General features: G+C 60.3%; 1 protein-coding gene across 1 annotated transcript; it reads left to right on the plus strand.

The window, feature by feature from the left end:
- Positions 1 to 481: 481 nt before the first annotated feature.
- CHAF1A (chromatin assembly factor 1 subunit A) lies at positions 482 to 19,857 on the plus strand. Its single transcript, XM_054175039.1, has 15 exons — positions 482 to 640; positions 1,063 to 1,113; positions 1,604 to 2,433; positions 4,942 to 4,998; positions 6,029 to 6,270; positions 7,262 to 7,322; positions 8,068 to 8,136; positions 9,238 to 9,461; positions 10,819 to 10,987; positions 11,165 to 11,245; positions 11,334 to 11,423; positions 11,697 to 11,958; positions 12,846 to 13,321; positions 17,687 to 17,774; positions 19,587 to 19,857. The coding sequence occupies exons 1-15, from the start codon at positions 634 to 636 to the stop codon at positions 19,685 to 19,687; spliced, it is 2,808 nt and encodes a 935-aa protein (XP_054031014.1). The 5' UTR covers positions 482 to 633; the 3' UTR covers positions 19,688 to 19,857.
- The last annotated feature ends 1,021 nt before the right edge of the window (positions 19,858 to 20,878 follow it).

Genomic DNA, 20,878 nt, shown 5'->3' on the forward strand with positions numbered 1-20,878 from the left:
CGGCGCCGCCGGACTACGCCTCCCACAATCCCTCGCGGCAGCCGCCTGCCCTTCTCCGCCTGCGCGCGGCAGCTGCGGTCACTCATTGGCCGCCGTCGGCGCCGCCATTTCGCGCGCTGGCTCCTGGCCCTCAGGCGTTCCGCTACTCTTCTTTCCCCGGTGCTGCGGAAAGGCTGCTCTGGCCCTTCTGCAGCCGCTGTTGGGGCTGCACTGCTGCTGCCCAGGCTTCCGCTGGGCTGCCGGGCAGGCCTCAAGCCTAGGCGTAAGGACCAAGCAGAACCCCGCCAGCCCTTGCTCAGCTATCCAATCAGCGCTTATAGGAGGTCGAAATGACAGCCGCTGCCTCCAGCCAGCGCCGGCCTGCTCAGTAGCCAATAGGGAGGCAGCGGCGCGGCCGGGCGCTGAGGCTGCCTCCCACCCTCCTCGCGAGACGCGGGCGGAGCTGGCGGCAGGGTGGGTCACGTGGTGCGCTCTCCGCCTATCAGCGCGGCCAGGCGTGGGGTTGCCCCGGCTCCCGCCAAATACGAGCGGGAGCCCCCGGGGCGGGACCGGGCCGGACGGGACCGGGTGGGCCGGGGCAGGTTCGGCCGCCGCCGCCGGCGGACTGAGCGGCGGGAGCCGCGGCAGCCGCTGATGGCAGGTAGGGCTGAACTGGAGGTGCGGCGCAGCCGAGCCGCGGTGTGTTTCCGGCGGCAGTTGGGCCGCGGGGTGCGCGGGGCCTTCCCGGGGTAACAAAGGAGGCCTGGCAGCTGCCGCCGCACCCCGGAGCCAGGCCCAGGCCCGGCCCGCCGTCTCCTTCCTGCCCAACTTCTCTTCCCCCGGTCTGGCTGCAGTGGAGGAGCCGGTGTCGGGGCAGCCTGTGCCCTGCGGGTGCCGAGATCCCCTCAGACCGAGGGGTGCCCTGGTGGGGTTCGGCCCGGCGCCTTTGTCCGGCCTGGCCGGGCCCGCGCTCCGCGCTGGGGAGAGCTGTCGGGCGCTGCCGCGGGCCGGCTGCCACGGGAAGGCAGGGAGCTGCCGGGAAATGTGTCCCAGGTGTTTATTTCTGATCTTCTTCCCTCGCAGCCATGGAGTGCAGAGACAAAGCGGCCGTGCCTCCGCGGAAGCTGGTGCAAGGTAAGGCCGCAGAGGGAGCAGCTGTCACCTGGTGCGGCTGTGGTGTGCCAGGATGATGTCAGACCTGATTCGGGGAACTGCAGAATCAGGGACTGGTTTGGGAGGGAGGAGACCTTTAAAGCTCATCCAGTCCAACCCCCCCCTGCAGTCAGCTGGCTCAGAGCCCCAAAACAACCTGACCTGGCATGATGCCAGCGATGGGGCATCTCCCACCTTTTGGTGGGTGTTTCACTACCATCAGGGTGAAAAATTCCTTCCTTCCACTTGGTCTGAACCTCTCTCTTTTAGGTCAAGCCATCCCCCCTTGCCCTGTCAATGACAGCTGCTGGTAGAGACCTTTTTCTCCTTGCAGTGATAAATCAGCCCAACCTGGCTGATCTGCTGCAGTCCTCGTGCTTCAGAGCTAATGACCCATTCCACACTCTGGTGTCCCCCCCTCCCCTCCCCCCCAGTGGCCCCTGTGAGGTGACTGAAAGCGTTGTTGTTTCAGCCCGGCTGCCCTTCAAGCGCCTGAACCCTGTGCCGAAGGACAAGTGCCAGGCGGATCCAGAAGTGAAGAAAGGGAAGAGCTCCCCAGGTGGCTTTGTTCCCAGTAAGGATTCCTCCCTGGATACCTCTCACCCATCCCTGGACAACCTGGAGAACGACTGCCACTTGGAGTCCGACGTTCATTTCGCTCCCAAGCTGGTGAATGGGAAAGGTCCTTTGGACCACTTCATCCAGAAGAGCACCAGAGAGACCCCAGAGGATGGCACTCTCATTGTGGTTGGCCTGAGACAGGACTCTGGCCACGGACTAAGTGATGACCTGGACCACAGAGGTTGTGACTCCAAAGCATCTTCATCCCTAGCTGTGACTAATGGCACCTTGGGAAAGGAGCTAAGCCAGTTGGGTTGCCCGAATCCCTCTCCTAGTAAGCCAGGGGATGATGAATCAATGGAGACTGATGTGCCATGTGAAGCTGGAGGGGATAAAGATGAGGGTTTGGCTGATGGGATCCAGTCACCTTCCAGGTTAATGAAATGGGACAACCTGGAAACCCCAAAGGCAAAGCAGAGCCAGCTGAAGGATGTCATCTTTGAGGGGAAGATGCCTGTGGTGCTCCTGGAGGACATTATGGCTGCAAAGTCTCCCCAGGGTGCTTCTCTGGATGGCAGCATCTCCTCTGGAAACGAGAGCATGGAATCATCCCAGGAAGGAGACTCTGGGCTCAGCAACTCCTCGCTGAGTGCTCGCTCCGGGAGCTCCCCTGAGGTGCAGCCTGCTGCAGAAACAAAGAGGAATTCCAATCCCTTAGCTGCCTCCACTCCTGTTAGGAAGGTTGGTCTCTCTTAGTGGTGTCTTGAAAGCTGTTGTGTTGCTGATGGGGGGGGTCATGGAGTGAAAAGGATGAGTAGGATCTTCTCAGGGGTGGTGGGAAGTGTGTGGAAGGTGGTGCTGGTGTATTACCGATGAGTTATTGCCCTCTTGAATCTTCCTTTTCAATCCTTCAGCTGTAGGATTGAAATCTGGCCTGGGTTTGGGCTGCTGGAATGCTCACATCACCTGATCTCCATCTCTGGAGACATTCAGACCCCACCTGGATGTGTTCCTCTGTGACCTCCTCTAGGTGAACCTGCCTTGGCAAGAGGGTTGGACTCCGTGACCTCCTGTGGTCCTTCCAACCCCCAACATTCTGTGGCTCTGTGAATGTAACCTGGAATTCTGCTACAGCTTCATTTTAAGGGGCTTGGTTTGGGGCTTTTAAGGAAGTGCCTGCCCTGGGACTTTGTGCTTTGGTAATTGGTGCAAGGACAGTGTCTAGAAGAAGTTTTGTCCATCACAGGATGGAATTTCCTCTCCTTGGTGAAGCTGCTGTAGTGGCAATGAGAGGGTGTTGCCCCAGTTCCTCTGCAGTTGCTTTTCCAGCTCTGAATTTCAGCAGCTCTGGCCTGGAAAACATTTTTGAGTGCCCAGTGGCAGGACAAGGAGCAGTGGGCCCAAACTGGAAAGCCAGGAGGTTCCAGATAAACAGGAGGAGAAACTTCTTTGGTGTGAGGCTGCTGGAGGCCTGCAGCAGGCTGCCCAGAGAGGCTGTGGAGCCTCCTGTGGAGAGCTTCCAACCCCCCCTGGGCATTGTGCTCCTGGGCAGGCTGCTGTGGGAGCCCTGCTGGGGCAGGGGGGGTTGGACTGGATGAGCTCCAGAGGTCCCTTTCTAACTCCCCCCATGCTGAGATCCTGTGAGTAAGGCTGAAACAGCTCAGGTGCTGCTTGCCAGGGTAGAGTGTGCACCTCAGCCTGCACAGGGCCTGGCACATTTGTTTTCCCAGATGGAAACAGCTCTGATAAATTGAGGCTCCCAGTTGAGACAGCTCTTGTTTTGTGGTGGATAAATACAGAATCTCCTGGTACAGCTCTGCACTCTGTCAACTTAAATGCCTGTGAGTGCAGAAAATGAAGCAGTTGGTCTGTGTTGGCCTTTTAATCACAGGCTGCCTTTCACTGCAAGTGGGAGGAGAAGGGAAAGTGGAATCCCAGCAAGCTGGGGGCTGGAAAGGCCCTCTGGAGCTCACCCAGTCCAACCCCAGCACTACAGCAGGGTCACCCAGGATGACAGTGCCCAGGCGAGGAATGCAGAAGCCACAACCTGCTGAAATGTTGCCCAGTGAAGCCTTTGAGCTGTCTGAACAATGCTCTTAAGCCCTGACAACAATACCTGGGGTTTCCTGCCCTCTAAATGCCTCCTTTTGGAGAGAGGAGGAGTTGGACCTGCTGGGAACTCAGGGTTGGTGTGCTGGTGGTAGCAGAAGATCAAGAAGGCTGTGATGAAAAGAAGAAGCAGCACTGAAGTGTGGCTGTGGTCAGGGAGCTTTGCCTCCACGCTGTGGCAGGAGTGGGTGGTAGGATGGCAAAACAAAGAGACAATAAAGGTCAACCCAAGTTTAACTTCAAGTGGCTTGGCTGTAATTAAATGTGCTCTGCTGGGGTGAGGTGGAGCAGCTCTGGCTCCTGTTGGCTGCTCTGGGATGTTCCCTTGCAGGTGACACTTGAGAGCTGAGGGCTTTGGTGATGCAGAGCTGGGTAATGTGAGGTCTTGATGGAAAGAAAGCTCTTAGGTGTGCTCAGGCTTCCATGGAGATCAGGGGGGTGAGATGTGCTGCTGCTGTGTCCTGCAGCCTGTGCTGGGCAGACTGATCTGCAAGAGGATAATGGCAGCCAGGGCAACCATGCTGCTCTTTGTTCAGGGGCCAAGAAGGCCAACAGCATCCTGGCCTGCATGAGCAGTAGTCTGTCCAGCAGGACCAGGGCCTGTGCTGGGCACTGGTGAGGCCACATCCTGAGTGCTGGGATCAGTGTGGGGCCACTCATCCCAGGAAGGACACTGAGGAGCTGGAGGACAGGGCTGGGGAGCAGCAGCTGAGGGAGCTGGGGGTGTTCAGCCTGGGGAAGAGGAGGCTGAGGGAGACCTCATTGCTCTCCACAGCCCCCTGAGAGGAGGCTGGACTGAGGAGGAGTTGGTCTCTTCTCCCTAGGATCAGGTGAAGAAATGGCCTGGAATTGCACCAGGAGAGGTTTAGGTTGGAGATGAGGAAGAACTTTGCTGCCAGAGTGGTCAGGGACTGGCAGAGGCTGCCCAGGGAGGTGGTGGAGTCCCTGTGCCTGGAGCTGTTCAGGAAGTGTGTGGCCATGGCACTTGGGGCTGTGCTTTAGTGGCCAGGGTGGTGCTGGGCTGCTGCTTGGACTGGGTGAGCTCAGAGCTCCTTTCCAGCCAAACCATTGCTGTGGTGGTTCTTGCCTGCTGCCAGGGGAGTGCTGTGGGTCTCTAAACCTTGCCTTTTGTCCTTCCAGGTCTCTCAGAAACTGCCCAAAAGCTCAGCAGAGAAGGAGAAGCTGAGATTGCAAAGAGTAAGGCATCTTCCCTGCCCTCCAGAGTCAGCTTGCTGGGCCTTTGGCCTTGAGCAGCTAAGCCAAACCCTTTGTTTCTGTTGTAGCCCACTTAGAGCTTCCTCAGGGAGTACTGGAGAACCTTAATCCATGCACTTCAAGTCCATGGCTTGTCCCAGAGCTTCTCAGTGCATCGCTCAGGAGGTGTGGGTGGCCTGCACTGCACTGCTGTGAGCCTGGGGGTGGGATTAAGGAGCAGTGAATGCTGCTGCCTGCTTGTCAAAATGCCTTGGAGAAGCTTTTCAAAGCCTTCATGAGAGAGAGGCTTGGTGCAGCAGTGCAATCAAGAGGACTATACCTGTGCACTGCTCTGCTGGGGCCAGCTCTGGAGCCCTCAGCAGGGACCTGCTGGAGTGGGCCCAGAGGAGGTCACAGCATTGCTGGGAGGGCTGGAAGCCCTCTGCTGTGGGGCCAGGCTGAGAGGGTTGGGCTTGGTCAGCCTGGAGGAAAGGAGGCTGAGGGGGGAAAGGAGGTTTAGGTTGGACATCAGAAGAAACTTCTTCAAGGAAGGGTTGTCAAGGCCTGGCAGAGGCTGCCCAGGGGGGTGGCTGAATCCCACCCCTGGAGGGGCTTCAGAGCTGTGCTGCTGAGGGCTGTGGTTCAGCCCCAGCCTTGGCAGGGTTAGGGAATGGTTGGAGTGGGTGACCTTAAAGACCTTTTCCAAGCAAAACCATTCAGTGATTGTAATGAAGGTGGCTCAGATGTGAAGCCAGCAGCATGCAAGGCTTCCCTTGGTGCTTGGCAAAGGGCAACAGCTCCCTGTGCCAGGGCAAGAGAGCAATCCAGGCCTTCAGGGAGCACTGCAAGCTGGGGGCAGCAGGTGGCTTGGGCTTAATGGCTTCGTGTCCTGCCATGGGAAGGGTGCTGCAGGTGGAGCAGGGTGGGTGCAGGAGAGCAGGCTGTGAGCTGAGGAAGGCCCTTGCTGTGGTGAGGTGGTGCTGGCAGCACCTCTGGTGTGCACAGAGGGCTCCATGGCTTCTCTCTGACCCAGGACCAGGAGCGGGCGGACAAGCTGCAGAAGCTGCAAGCAGAGAGGGAGGAGAAGGGAAGGCTGAAAGAAGAGGCAAAAGCAGCCAAAGAGCGAGCCAAGGAAGAGGCCAAGAAGAAGAAAGAGGAGGAGAAAGAGCTGAAAGAGAAGGAAAGGAGAGAAAAGAAAGAGAAAGAAGAGAAGGAAAAAGCTGAGAAGCTGAGAGTGAAGGAGGAGAAGCGCAAGGAGAGGCAGGAGGCGTTGGAGTAAGTGCCCTGGGCTCTGCAGGTCCTGGTGGCTAACCCCTGGCCACAGCCACCTCAGCTGCCCCTTCTGGAGGCTCTGCTGGCCACACAGCTCCTGCTGCTTTGGCACAGGAGGGCTGTGAAACGCTCAGCAGGACTCCCAGCTTGCAGCCTGACTTGCTCTGATTGGAGTGGCTGCAAAGAGCTCCACTGGCTTCTCCCTTCAGCCCCAGCCTTGCCTGCTCTCCTGCTGGCACTGGTGGCCTGTCTGTGGAGGAAGTGGCTTGTAACTTGATAACCCCATCAATGCCCTGTCCTGGTGGTGAGGCAAACCTGAAGCAGGCTGAGTGCTTTGTGGCTGAGGCAGGTCAATATTTGCTCTAGAAGGGATGAAGAGACTCTTGTATCCACTCAGCCAAGCGTGGGCCTTGAGTCAGCTGGGTCCAGGAGCAGGTCCAGAGAAGGGCAACAAAGCTGGGGAAGGGCCTGGAGGACAGGGCTGGGGAGGAGCAGCTGAGGGAGCTGGGGGGGTTTAGTCTGGAGAAAGAGAGGCTAAGGGGAGCCCTCCTGGCTCTCTGCTGCTCCCTGGGGGGAGGTTGGAGTCAGGTGGGATTGGTCTTTTCTCCCAGGGAACAAGCAATGGGACAGCCTCCAGTTGTGCCAGGGCAGGTTTAGGTTGGACATGAGGAACAGTTTCTTCCCCAGAAGGGTTGTCATGGCCTGGCCCAGCCTGCCCAGGGCAGTGGTGGAGTCTCCATCCCTGGGGGTGTGAAAAGAAGTGGAGCTGAGGGATGTGGCTTAGTGCTGGGCTGAGGGCTGGGCTGGACTGGATGCTCCTGAAGGTCTCTTCCAACCAAATCAATTTGATGCATGAATAGCTTAGCTTCTTGCCCAGCATGGTGAGGCCTTAGTCCAGGTCTGGGGTTTCTCATCTCTTCCTCAGTGAGGAGAATTCTCAGTGCAAGGAACTGTCAAACATCCTGAAGTGCTTAAAATGAACTTTGTGTTACAGGGCAAAACTTGAGGAGAAGAGAAAGAGAGAAGAGGAGAAACGGTTAAGAGAGGAGGAAAAGGTAAAGAGCTCTCTCTGGCTCCTCTGAAACCCTGCTGCTGCTGAGCAAGATAGGAATGAGCTCCCTGACACCCTGCCTGGCTGCTGCTGGGGAGGGAGGCAGGAGGCAGGGGACAGGCTCTGCTCCCTTGCTCCCTGGGACAGGACAAGGAGCAGTGGGTGGAAGCTGCAGCACAGGAGGCTCCACCTCAACACAAGGGGAAACTACTGTGAGGCTCCCAGAGCCCTGAGCAGGCTGCCCAGAGAGGCTGTGGAGTCTCCTTCTCTGGAGCCTTCCCAGCCCCATCTGGATGTGCTCCTCTGTGACCTGTGCTGGATTTTGTGGCCCTGCTCTGGCAGGGGGGGTGGACTGGATGATCCCTTTGGGTCCCTTCCAACCCCTGACATCCTGTGATCCATGTGGGATGCAGCCTGTGCAATGTCACCTGGAGGTGCTGCTTCCCCTGCAGCTTTCCTCTCTGGCACTGTCATGCATCTCCATGGCTTTGCTTTCCCCTCTTCAAGTCTTTGTCTTGTCAGTGCCTCTGGGGGAGCTCAGGCCTGGGCCTGAGCAGTGCCACTGGAATCCACAGAGCTGGGTTAGAGAAGCCAGTGAGTGGTTTGTGGAGTTCCAGGAGCTGGTGAAGGACTGAACTTTGCTTCCCACTTGACTAGGCTTGAAGTTGGGTCATGCATGAGCTCACCTTGAGCTGGAAGGCCTCCTCCTGCCTTTGTGTCTCTAACTTGCATTCTGGTTCTGCCTGCAGAGAATTAATGCTCAGAAAGCAGAGATCACAAGGTTCTTCCAGAAACCAAAGACTCCCCAAGCCCCAAAGGTGAGCTGCTGCTGGCCCTGGGGGGGTTGGCTGGCTTCACTGGTTCTTCTAACAGAAGGCACTGGCTTCCTCCTGATCCGTCCTTCAGAGCTGCTGAGGTGGACAGAGCTTTGGTAGCTGGATAAGTTGACCATCAGCCAGCAATGTGCCCTCATGGCCAAGAAAGAGGATGGTGCATGAAGAAGAGGGTGGCCAGCAGGTTGAGGAAGGGTCTGCTCCTCCTCTGCTCTGCCCTAGGGAGGCCTCATCTGTAGCACTGGGGCCAGTTCTGGGCTCCTCCAGTTCAGGAGAGACAGGGAACTGCTGGAGGGAGTCCAGCAGAGGCTGCAGAGCTGCTGAGGGGCCTGGAGCAGCTCTGGGAGGAGCCAAGGCTGAGAGCCCTGGGGCTGAGAGCCTGGAGCAGAGCAGCCCCAGAGGGGAGCTGAGCAATGCTCAGCAGGAGCTAAAGGAGATGTAAGGGGCAAGAGGCTGGGGCCAGGCTCTGCTCAGTGGTGCCCAGGGACAGGGCAAGGGGCAGTGGGCACAAAGTGGCACCTGGGAGGAGAAAGTTGTTTGGTGTGAGGCTGCTGGAGGCCTGCAGCAGGCTGCCCAGAGAGGTTGTGGAGTCTCTGTAGAGCTTCCAACCCCCCCTGGCTGGGGCAATCCTGGGCAGGCTGCTGTGGCTGCCCTGCTGGAGCAGGGGGCTTGGCCTGCCTGATGCCCAGGGGTCCTGGGCAGGCTGCTGTGGCTGCCCTGCTGGAGCAGGGGGCTTGGCCTGCCTGATGCCCAGGGGTCCTGGGCAGGCTGCTGTGGCTGCCCTGCTGGAGCAGGGGGCTTGGCCTGCCTGATGCCCAGGGGTCCTCTCCCCTCCCCCCGGGCTGGGACTCGTGCCCAGTTTCCAAAGCACCAAATGCTCTGTGAGCAAAGCAGGGAGGACTGAACCCCCCCCCGAGCTCTGTCCTGTGCTGCACTGCCTGTGCAGAGCTGGAGCCTCCTGGGGAGGTCTGTTGGAGCCTCACCTAGGAAGGGCTTCCCCAGCCTCCCGCCCCGGAGCTCGGCGGCCGGCGCCGCGGCGGCTCGCGGGGCCCCCCGGCCCCTGACCCCCCTCTGCCGACGTTTCAGATCCTCGCTGGCTCCTGCGGGAAGTTTGCCCCGTTCGAGATCAAGGAGAACATGGCGCTGGCGCCGCTGTGCCGCGCGGCGCTGGGCCCGGCGGCGCTGGAGCGGCTGGACAGGCTGCTGCGCGCCCAGAGCGCCGAAGCCTCCTTCCTGCGGGAGCTGCAGCGGCGCAGGCCGCGCCGGGCCGCCCCCACCTGCCTCAGCCGCGGCGCTGCCGCCGCCAACAGGTGGGTCTGGGCCTGGGGGTCCCTCCGCCCCCCCCCCCCGGGGGGCTGCTCTCCTCCACCCCCCACCCCGGGGGGCTGCTCTCCTCCGCCCCCCCACCCCCGGGGGGCTGCTCTCCTCCTGCCCCCCACCCCCCCGGGGGGCTGCTCTCCTCCAGCCCCTGCGGGGAGCGGCCGAGCCGGGGGCTGCCCTTCCACCATCCGAGGGCCGGGGGCAGAGTGCCTGAGAGGGACCTGGGGGTGCTGGGGGACAGCAGCTGAACAGGAGCCTGCAGTGTGCCCAGGCGGCCAAGAGGGCCAGTGGCAGCCTGGCCTGCAGCAGGAGCAGGGAGCTCATCCTGCCCTGTGCTCAGCACTGCTGAGGCCACGCCTGGAGACCTGTGTCCAGCTCTGGGCTCCTCAGGTCAGGAAAGAGGTTGAGCTGCTGGAAGGTGTCCAGAGAAGGGCAATGAGGCTGGGGAGGGGTCTGGAGCACAGCCCTGGGAGGAGAGGCTGAGGGAGCTGGGGTTGCTTAGCCTGCAGAAGAGGAGGCTCAGGGGAGACCTTCTTGCTCTCTCCAACTCCCTGCAGGGAGGTTGCAGCCAGGTGGGGGTTGGGCTCTTCTCCCAGGCAACCAGCACCAGAACAAGAGGCCACAGTCTCAAGCTGTGCCAGGGGAGGTTTAGACTGGAGGTGAGGAAGAAGTTCTACACACACAGAGTTGTTAACCATTGGGATGTGCTGCCCAGGGTGGTGGTGGAGTCCCCATCCCTGGAGGTGTACAGGAGGAGACTTGCTGAGGTGCTTGGTGCCATGGTTGAGTTGATTAGGTGGTGCTGGGTGATAGGTTGGATGTGATGGTCTTGAGGGTCTCTTCCAACCTGGTTTATTCTGTTCTATTCTATCTTGGGTTCTTGGGGTGGGTTGGAAGGGACAATCAAGATCATTCAGCTCCATCCCCTTGCCATGGGCAGGGACATCTTGCACTGGACCAGGTCACTCAAGGCCTCATCCAACCTGGCCTTGAAGCCCTCCAGGGAGGGGACATCCATGAACTCCCTGGGCAGCCCATTCCAGTGCCTGATCTTCCTCCTCCTCCAACCCTTCTCTCTTTTCCTCCTCTCCTACCCTGACCCTGGGTTCATGTTATCCAGTGGGCTGCAGGATGGCTGGGAGGAGGCCTTTCATCCAACCAGCTGCAGGATGGCTGGGAGGAGATCCTTCAGTCTTGGAGATGCTGGGGAGACTGAGGAGAGCCTCTTGGATGACCTCCAGCTCTGGGTTCTCACCTGGCTGACGGGAAGCTGGGCCTGGCTGGGTGCCCTCCCGAGCAGCAGGGCAGTGTTGTGGAGGTGCTGAAGCTGCTCTCTCCCTTTGCCAGTGATGTGGTGGTGGTGGACAGCTGCCAGGCAGATGCTGTGCCAGAAAGGGGCAAGTTTGGCAGGATGAAGCTGCTGCAGTTCTGTGAGAACCATCGTCCTGCCTACTGGGGCACGTGGAACAAGAGAACCTCCCTGATCCACCCCAGGAATCCTTGGTCCAAGGACAGTGTAAGCTCCTCCTGGGCAGTCTGGGTGGCTTCCTTGCTCTCTTTATCCTCTTGGGAGGGAACATAAGCTTGGCCAAGCTCCCTCCTCCTCCTGGTGGGTTCTGAAGCCCTGCAGAGGCTCTGGTGGTGTCCTGCTCCCAGGTGAGTTCCAGCCATGGTCTGTTGGTGTTTCTTCTAGAAACTTCTGGACTATGAAGTGGATAGTGATGAAGAGTGGGAAGAGGAGGAGCCTGGAGAAAGCCTCTCCCATAGTGAAGGGGTAAGGATTCCACCTGCTGAGGAAGAGCTTCCTGAAGCCCTGGCCCCTGGCAGGGAGCTCTGCTCAGCAGCTGGCTTTGTGTTTTCAGGATGATGAAGAGGAGGGAGAGGATGAAGATGATGATGATGGGTTTTTTGTACCCCATGGGTACCTGTCTGAAGATGAAGGAGTGACAGAAGTAAGTGGCCTGGGTGCTGCTGCATTTCCCTCTGCTTGCAGGGGAAGGGAGGGGGAAGCCCTGGCTGGGGGCAGCTCCCTCAGTCCTCTGGAGCAGACCTCTGCAGCCTGGGGACCGTGGCCAGGAGCTGGGTTTAGAGACTCCCAGCAGGGTGAGGGCTGGAAGGGACCTCTGGAGAGCATCCAGTCCCAGCCCTTTGCTAGAGCAGGGCTTGGAAAGCTTTGGTTTGGCCTGGGAGGGATGCCTCAAGTTCCTCCTCACCTCTGGCTTCAGGAGTGTGATCCAGAGAACCAGAAGGTTCGTCAGAAGCTGAAGGCCAAGGAGTGGGATGAGCTGATGGCCAAGGGGAAGAGGTTCCACATTCTCCAGCCTGTGAAAATTGGCTGCATCTGGGAGAGTGCAGGGGGGGACAGTGGCACAAGCACAGACCTGAAGGTGCTCCAGCAGTTCACAGCCTGTGTCCTGGACTCCCCTGTGGCAGAGGAGGAGCAGCAGATCCAGAAATGTGGCAAAAAGAGAGCAAAAGATCAGCAAAGTAAGACCTGAAAGTTGCTTCTAATGTCCAACCCCCACCCCCCCTGCTGCAGCCTGGGGCCATTTCCTCCTGCCCTATCACTTGTAGCTAGGGAGAAGAGACCAAACCCACCTCACTGCAGCCTCCTCTTGGGGAGCTGCAGAGAGCAGTGAGGTCTCCCTCAGCCTCCTCAACACCCCCAGCTCCCTCAGCTGCTCCTCCCCAGCCCTGTTCTCCAGACCCTTCCCCAGCTTGGTTGCCCTTCTCTGGCCTCTCAGTGTCCTCCTTGGAGTGAGGAGCCCAACCCTGACCCCAGCATTCGAGGTGCAGGCTCCCCAGTGCTGAGCACAGCTGGAGTGTGTGCACTGTGCTTCCCCCAGCCTGGCTTTGCCTCTCCTGCTGCTCCCCTCCCCAGCCTCTCCTCTCCCCTCCTCTCCTGCTGCTCCCCCCCCCAGCCTCTCCTCTCCCCTCCTCTCCTGCTGCTCCCCCCCCCAGCCTCTCCTCTCCCCTCCCCTCCTGCTGCTCCCCTCCCCAGCCTCTCCTCTCCCCTCCTCTCCTGCTCCCCTCCCCAGCCTCTCCTCTCCCCTCCTCTCCTCTCCCCTCCTCTCCTCTCCCCTCCTCTCCTCTCCCCTCCTCTCCTCTCCCCTCCTCTCCTCTCCCCTCCTCTCCTCTCCTCTCCTCTCCTCTCCCCTCCTCTCCTCTCCCCTCCTCTCCTCTCCCCTCCTCTCCTCTCCCCTCCTCTCCTCTCCCCTCCTCTCCTCTCCCCTCCTCTCCTCTCCCCTCCTCTCCTCTCCCCTCCTCTCCTCTCCCCTCCTCTCCTCTCCCCTCCTCTCCTGCTCCCCTCCTCTCCTGCTCCCCTCCCCAGCCTCTCCTGCTGCTCCCCCAACCTGCTCTCCCTCTGCCCGCAGTCCTGGGCCAGCTGCTGCCCCTGCTGCACGGCAATGTGAACGGCAGCAAAGTGATCATCCAGGAATTCCAGGAATGCTGCCGGCAAGGACTCTTCAGCGCGGCGGCCTCGGCCCCCCGGGGCGCTGACTGCAGCCCTGCCAGGCCCCAGAGCCCGGCGGGGGAGGACAGCAGGGTGCCCTCCAAAGCCAGGCTAAAGAGGATCATCTCTGAGAACTCTGTGTATGAGAAGAGGCCTGAGTACAGGATGTGCTGGTATGTGCATGCCCAGGTGCTGAAGAGCTTTCAGCAGGAGCACCTCCCTGTCCCCTGCCAGTGGAACTACGTCACCCAAGTGCCTTCTTCAGGGAAGGAGGAGGGGGGCAGCAGCCTGCCAGGGGTGGTGGCCCTGCAGGCCACCCCTGTGGTGGTGAAGAGGAAGGCCACCAGGAGCATGTCCATCACCAAGTTCATGAAGAGGCCTCGAGGTGCAGAGCAGGTGAGTCCCTGCCAGCTGGGTCCTGGGGTCAGGGAATGGGCTGGGAGGGACCTTCAAGATCAGCCAGTTCCAACCCCCTGCCCTGGGCAGGGACACCTCCCAGCAGCCCAGGCTGCTCACAGCCTCACCCAGCCTGGCCTTCCACACCTCCAGGGAGGAGGCAGCCACAGCCTCCCTGGGCAGCCTGTGCCAGGCTCTCCCCACCCTCACTGTCAAGAACTTCTTCCTCATTTCCAGCCTCAGTGTGCCCCTTCCAGCTTCAGTCCATTCCCTCTCATCCTGTGGCTACAGTTGCTTGTCAGAGTTCCCTTCCCACCTCTCCTGATCCTCCCCAGTGAGGAGTGCCAGGAGCACAGCTGTGAGTCCTCACTGGGTGAGCTTCCTGACACACCTCCCAGGCTGCCTGAGGAGAGCAGATGCAAGATGTTAACCTCCAGGCACTCCTCCTTGTAGGGATGGGATGGCATCCCATGATCCTTTCTGTGTCTCTCCAGCTTGGCCTCTCTCTTCCATCTGAGATGTTGTTCTGCTGCTGCTCTTCCATCCTGTGCTGGTTGGCAGTGCTTGCACCCAAGCTGTGAATGGTTTGGGAGCTGTCTGCTTGGGCCTTGGCTTCCCAGCTGGGTGGGATTTGTGTGCAGGTTCTGCTGGGAGACTCAGTGGCTGCCAGAGGTAGAGCCTGAGCCTGACACATCAGCTGCAATGCTGCTGGGGACATGTGGTTCCCAAACCCCAGCATGGAGGGGCTGGAAGGGACCTCTGGAGCTCACCCAGCCCAAGCCCCTGCTCCAGCAGGGCTCCCACAGCAGCTTGCCCAGCAGCACAGTGCCCAGGGGGGGTTGGAAGCTCTGCAGAGCAGGAGACTCCACAACCTCTCCTGCTGCAGGCCTCCAGCAGCCTCACACCAGAGAAACTTCTGTTCAGATGGAACCTCCTGGGTTCCACTTTGTGCCCTCTGCCCCTTGTGCTGGCCCTGGGCACCACTGAGCAGAGTCTGGCCCCAGCCTCTTGCCCCACACAGCTCCTTTAGCTCTTGCTGAGCACTGCTCAGCTCCCCTCTGGGGCTGCTCTGCTGCAGGCTCTCAGCCCCAGGGCTCTCAGCCTTTGCTGCTCCCAGAGCTGCTCCAGGCCCCTCAGCAGCTCTGCAGCCCCTGCTGGACTCTCCCCAGCAGTTCTCTCCTGAACTGGGGAGCCCAGAGCTGGACCCAAGCACTGCAGCTGGGACCTCCCTAGGGCAGAGCAGAGGGGAAGATGAAGCTCCTCTGAGCTGCTGGCCACACTCTTCCTGCACCCCAGGATGCCATTGGCCTTCTTGTCCATGGGGGCAGCTTGTCCCCCAGGTCCCTCTCAGAGCTGCAGCCCAGCAGGGTCAGCCCTGCCCTGCCCAAGTGCTGCAGCCCAGCCCTGGCAGCTGTGCACTGTCACACAGGAAGCTGCAGCTCAGGAGCTGCTTCAGCCTGGGAGAGCAATTCCCAGGGAGGGAAGGAGGCAGGTTTGGAGCAGCTGCTGCTCCAGCCCTCAGCTTTGCTGTGGTTTGCTTCTGCTTTGCAGGGTAACCACAGGGATCATTAAGATCCTGATCACCCCAAGGGGTGGCAGCAAGGTGGCTGAGGGTGGTTTGGCTGTGGTGTGCATCCAGGACAGGGAGGTTTGAGATCCTGAAGCTTGGCTCCTGCCAGCTGCCTGCCTCCAGCCCTGCAGGCAGGAGAGGGCTTTGTGTTGCCAGCTGCTTTTATTCCCCATGGCCTGTGGGCACAGGGCTGAGGGAAGAAGCCACAGGCAGGGCTGCTTCTGCTTTCCCTTCCCACTTTATTCTTGGCTCTCCTGGCTCTGCTGCTGGGGGGGAAGCTAAACTCTCCACTCAAGTGTTGATAGGGATCAGGGACTTGGGAGAAGCTCTTCAGCCCCCAGACTCCATCTGCTTGGTGCTTGGCTTCCTTTTTATCCTTGTCTTGTACTCTAAATAAAGGCAGAGAGGAAAAAAATCTCTGCTTGGCACCCCCTGGAAGTTCTGCTTCTCACTGGCTGCTTCAGCAGGAAGAGCAAAACAAAGGCCTCCAGCCCAATGGCAGCAGCAGCCTGAGCTCCAAGCTCTCCAAAGCACCTTGGGGCTGCCCTGGTGTGCTGCAGCTGACAGCAAAGGTGCCTGGAGCCCTGCAGGGCCCTTTGGAGCCTGCCAGGGCTGAGCCCTGCAGGGCCCTTTGGAGCCTGCCAGGGCTGGGCCCTGCAGGGCCCTTTGGAGCCTGCCAGGGCTGGGCCCTGCAGGGCCCTTTGGAGCCTGCCAGGGCTGAGCCCTGCAGGGCCCTTTGGAGCCTGCCAGGGCTGGGCCCTGCAGGGCCCTTTGGAGCCTGCCAGGGCTGAGCCCTGCAGGGCCCTTTGGAGCCTGCCAGGGCTGAGCCCTGCAGGGCCCTTTGGAGCCTGCCAGGGCTGAGCCCTGCAGGGCCCTTTGGAGCCTGCCAGGGCTGAGCCCCAGCTCAGCTGTGGAGATCCCAAGCTTGCTGCTGAGCCAGGCTGGAGCCTGGGGGAGAGCCCAGGAGCCAAGGGGGGAGGCAGAGGCTGCTGGGTTGGCTGCCCCCTGGCATGGGCTGAGCACTGCTGGGGCTGGAGGTGGCCTCTCCATGGGCTGTGGGGAGGGGGGAGCTGGGTGGGCAGCACCTGCAGGGCTGTGGGAGGGGGGAGCTGGGAGCTGTGCCTTTCATGAGGGAGGGAAAGTGAACATTTCTCCTCTCCCAACAGCTTGCAGGGGGTGGGGACCAGGTTCTAGGGTCTGGGATTTTCGTTCCCAGCTGGGGGGGGGGGGGGAGGGGGAGGAGGAGGAGAAACCAATCCCCAACCAAACCAAGCCTTAAAGAACCAACCCCCAGCAGCCCCCAAACCACTCACAGCTGTTCAGGGCTGGGCTGCTGGGCTGGGCTGCTCCTTGGTGTGATTGCCCCTGCTGCAGATGAGCAGTGTGTGCTGCTCCTGGGGCAGGCAGGGAGGGCCCCCAGGCAGGGAGGGCCCCCAGGCAGGGGACTCTCAGCCCTCCCTGAGGCAAAGCTGAGGAGGGCTTGGGGGGGAGGAAGGAGAAGAGGCTTCAGACCTGACAAGCTAAAGTCATTTTCCATCTTGAGGAGGAAGAAAGCATCCAAAATAATGAGGAGAAAGGGGAGGGGGAGGGGAGGGGAGGGGAGGGGAGAGATTTCCCTTCCAAGGAGGCAGCAAGACTGAGTCAGACTTCACTCAGGGCCTGAAGTGACTCTGCAGAGCGTGGGCTGCTCAGCTGAAGCACCTCAGAGCAGGCTCTGCTGCCCCTGCTGCTGCAGAGGAGGCCTTGGAGCAGGAGCCTGTGGGAGCCCAGGGGCTGCTGAGCCTTGGGGTTGGGTTCTGTTCCTTCCCTTTGAATGCCTCCAGCTGCTCAGGGCTGTGCTGGGGGTGAGGAGCTCTCACTGCAGCCCTTCAGGGGATGGCTTCAGCTGGAAGGGACCTTGAAGATCAGATCCAGCCCCCTGCCATCAGCTGAGCCACCTCCCACTAGAGCAGGCTGCTCAAAGCTTCCACCTGCCTGGTCTTAAACCCCTGCAGGGGGGGAGGCACCCACAGCTCCTCAGGGCAACCTGTGCCAGTGCCTCAGCACCTTCCCAGTGAAGAGCTTCTTCCTAATGTCCCATCCAAACCTACCCTGTTCCAGTTTGAAACCACTGCCCCCCATCCCATCACCACAGGCCCTTCAAGCCCTCCTCCAGCTCTCCTGTAGCCCCTTCCAGGTACTGAAATGCCAGCTGGAGGGCTCCCTGGAGCTTTCTCTTCTCCAGCAGCCCCAGCTCCCTCAGCCTGTCCTTGCAGGAGGGCTGCTCCAGCCCTCTGATCATCCTTGTGCCCTCCTCTGGACCCTGCCCTTGTGCTGGGGGCTCCAGAGCTGGGTGCAGTGCTCCAGGTGGGCTCTCAAGAGCAGAGCAGAGGGGCAGGACCCCCTCCTTTGACCTGCTGGCCACACTTGTTCTGATGCAGCCCAGGGTCCCCTTGCCTCTTTGGGCTGCCAGTGGCCATTGCTGGCTCATGCCAAGAGCTTCCTCACCCAGCACCCCCCAGCCCTCCTCTGCAGGGCTGCTCTCAATCCACTTGTGGCCCAGCCTGGATTCATGCTTGGGATTGCCCAGACCCAGGGCAGGACCTTGCCCTTGGCCTGGTTGAGCTTCCTGAGGTTGGCTTGGGCTCACCTCTGCAGCCTGCCCAGGCCCCTCTGGATGGATCCCTTCCCTGCACTGTGCCAAGTGCACCCCCCAGCTTGGGGTGGGTGCCCTCCAGCTTGGGGTGGGTGCCCCCCAGCTTGGTGTCCCCTGCCTGGCCTTGGGCTCTCTTGCTGATGCTGTGTTTTGCCTCCAGGCTGCAGAGATGGATGGATTTCAGGCAGACACTGAGGAAGATGAGGAAGATGATGACTGCATGATTGTGGATGTACAGCCAGGCAAAGGTGAGGACAGTCCCTAGCAGCCTCTTGGCAGGCACTCAGCCCCCAGGGGAGTGTGGCAGGGTGGGAGCTGTGTGTGCCCAAGGCTGTGCTGGGCCTCTGCCCCTTTGGCCCCCGGCCTTGTGCTGCTCTCTGGAGGGGTTTCATCCCAGGCACTTCTCTGCTTTTGGGGCTTGTGTGGTCTCTAAGCTGCTCTGCTCTTGCTTCTCAGCCTGCCCTTCCCCCCCAGGGAAGGGACCCTTGGGGTGGCTGTCAGCAGATCCACTGACTGCTGCCAGGTGTTGCTGAGCAGGGCTGGGCCCAGCCAGGCCTGACCCCAGCTCCCCTCTGCTGCCTGCTGGCAGCCTGAGCTGAGTGGTCTGAAGAGAGGGCACTGAGGCAGCTCTTGGATGAGTCTCAGCACAGCCAGGGGCCTGTGGAGCAGAGGCAGAGGAGACCACAGCAGTGCTGGCAGGGCTGGAAGCCCTCTGCTGGGAGGCCAGGCTGAGAGGGTTGGAGTTGTTTAGCCTGGAGGAGAGAAGAGAAGGCTCCAGGGAGAGCTTCTGGGGGCCTTGCAGAGCTGACCTGGGCTGAGAAAAGAGCATGATCCCAGAGCCCTCAGCCCTGGGTTCTCCTCTCTGCCTCAGCTGTGCCACACTCCTCTCCTCCCCACCTCTCCCAGGCAATCCACCTGCCTGACAAGAAGCTTTGCCTTTAATCTTAAGCTGCTTTTGCCTGTGACAAGGCTGCAGCGAGATGAAAGCCTGGCTCCAGGCTTGTAAGCTCTCCTTGCAGGGATGGAGGAAGAAAGGCAGGCAGGGGCTGTTGACAAGGGGCTTGTGGTGAGAGGAGGAGGAGGGGGAATGGGTTGAAGCTGGAAGAGGGGAGATTGAGAGTGGGGATGAGGAAGAAACTGAGAGTGGGGGTGGGGAGGCACTGGCACTGCCCAGGGAGGCTGTGGCTGCCTCCTCCCTGGGGCTGTTCAAGGCCAGGCTGGATGAGGCCTTGAGCCAGCAGGGCTGGTGGGAGCTGTCCCTGCCCAGGGCAGGGGCTTGGAGCTGGCTGATGCTGAAGGTCCCTCCCAGCCCAAGCCCTTCCCTGGCTCCCTGGAGTGCTGCTGCTCACAGCCTGCCCTGCTCAGGCCCTGCTGCCTCAGGGGCAGCTGTGTTTGTTTAGCTCCTGCCTGAGTGCAGAGCCCTGACAGGATTCTGAGGCTTCCTTCTCATGGTGCCAGTGATTTCTTTGGCCTCATTCTGTCTTCCTGCAGTCTGGCTGCTGCCCCAGCCCCAGTGCTGGCAGGGGGTGGGGAAGGAGGCTGGCAGGGGGCTGCAAAGATGAGGGCCTGGAAGTTCCTTTAGGAGGCAAAGCTGAGGAGTTGGAGCTCCTTGGTGTGGAGAGGAGCAGCCTGAGGGGGAGCTCCTCAGCCTTGAGCAGTGCTTCAAGGGGGGCTGGCAGGAGGCTGGGGGCAGCCTTTGTGCCCTAGCAGCAAGGGTGAGGGGCACAAAGTGGAACATCAGAAGCTCCACCTGAGCATGAGGAGGAACTCCTGTAAGGGTCAGAGAGCCCTGGAGCAGGCTGCCCAGAGAGGTGGTGGAGTCTCCATGTCTGGAGTCATCCCAACCCCTCCCTGGATGTGCTCCTGGGTGACCCTCTCTGGGTGACCCTGCATTAGCAGGGGGGGGTTGGGACTCCAATGATCTCCAGAGAGCCCTTCCACCCCCTCCCCTGCTGTGCCTGTGGGTGAGAGCAGTGCAGGGCAGGGAAATGCTCCTGCTTTCAGGGGGCAGTGCCCCCCAGCCCAGGCTCACACTCTGGCTGTGGTTTCTCTCTTTGCAGCTTCTACCTTGACACCTCCTGAGCCAGCTCCAGAGCCCAGCACCAGCCCAGCTGCTCTCCAAGCCTCCTCCCCAGGGCTCAGCCCCCCTAATCCCCTTTGAGACTTCCTCCACCTTACTAACTTCTTTTGGATGGATGTAGAAGCAGGTAGAAACCTCTCCAGCTGGGTGTATCTGTGAGGCAAGGTACTCCAAAGGATCCCCCCTTTCTTGTAAAGAGAAGACAGCACTTTGTTCTGCTTCAGACCAGATGGAAGCTTAAATCCTTTTAGTTCTAGGGGGGGAGGGGGGGGCTGGGGCTGCCAGGGTTGGGGTTGTTGGGGTTTTGTTGGTTTGGTTTGGGGTTTGTTTTGGGGGTTTTTAGCTTAAATCATCCTGCTGCTTCAGCTGTCCTTGATAATAAAGCATTATTGAACTGTTGACACTTCTTGGGAGCAGAAAGCTAAGGGAAGTTTATCTTGAGCTAGCAGAGAAGGGGATTGGGGAATAAGCTTTATTGTGATGCCACTGGGGGTGGGGCTGGGGGCAGGGAGGGGGGAGGTGACTCTGTTCATAATGTTGTATAGCACAGCCTTGGGTCTAAAGGATGTATAATTATATTTGAATTTATACTCTCTGCATTGTTCTCTCTGTGGTCTTCCTTGCTGCAGCCAAGCCCAGCAGGGGAGGGGTTGGAAAGGGACCTCTGCAGCTCACCCACTCCAAGCCCCCTGCTCCAGCAGGGCACCCACAGCACCCTGCCCAGCAGCACAGTGCCCAGGGGGGGTTGGAAGCTCTCCACACCAGGAGACTCCACAACCTCCCTGGGCAGCCTGCTCCAGGCCTCCAGCAGCCTCACACCAAACTACTTTCTCCTCCTGTTCAGATGGAACCTCCTGGCTTCCAGTCTGTGCCCACTGCCCCTTGGCCTGGCCCTGGGCACCACTGAGCAGAGTCTGGCCCCAGCCTCTTGCCCCTCACAGCTCCTTTAGCTCCTGCTGAGCACTGCTCAGCTCCCCTCTGGGGCTGCTCTGCTGCAGGCTCTCAGCCTTTACTCCTCAGAGCTGCTCCAGGCCCCTCAGCAGCTTTGGGGCCTCTGCTGGACTCCCTGCAGCAGTTCCCTCTTTGAGGCTGAGTCTCACACCAGGGAGGAGCTGTTGCCTGCTGCCAGGCTCCTGCTCCATCCTTGTTCTGCCATGAGGTGAGAAGGTGTCTGCAAGCCCAGCCTGCACCAGTGCCAGCCCCAGCACTGAGTGGAGCTCCTCCAAGAGCAAAGAAAGCCAAAGAACTCTGACCAGAAGTGAGTCCTTAAAT

The sequence above is a fragment of the Dryobates pubescens genome, chromosome 31, assembly GCF_014839835.1.
Source record: "Dryobates pubescens isolate bDryPub1 chromosome 31, bDryPub1.pri, whole genome shotgun sequence".
Taxonomy (NCBI): domain Eukaryota; kingdom Metazoa; phylum Chordata; class Aves; order Piciformes; family Picidae; genus Dryobates; species Dryobates pubescens.

Bases quoted from the DNA above. Each gene is read 5' to 3' on its own strand.
- CHAF1A (XM_054175039.1), top strand. The intron at 7,323-8,067 runs GTAAAGAGCTCT...TTCTGCCTGCAG, and splicing joins GGTTAAGAGAGGAGGAAAAG to AGAATTAATGCTCAGAAAGC. The intron at 17,775-19,586 runs GTGAGGACAGTC...CTCTCTTTGCAG, and splicing joins GGATGTACAGCCAGGCAAAG to CTTCTACCTTGACACCTCCT.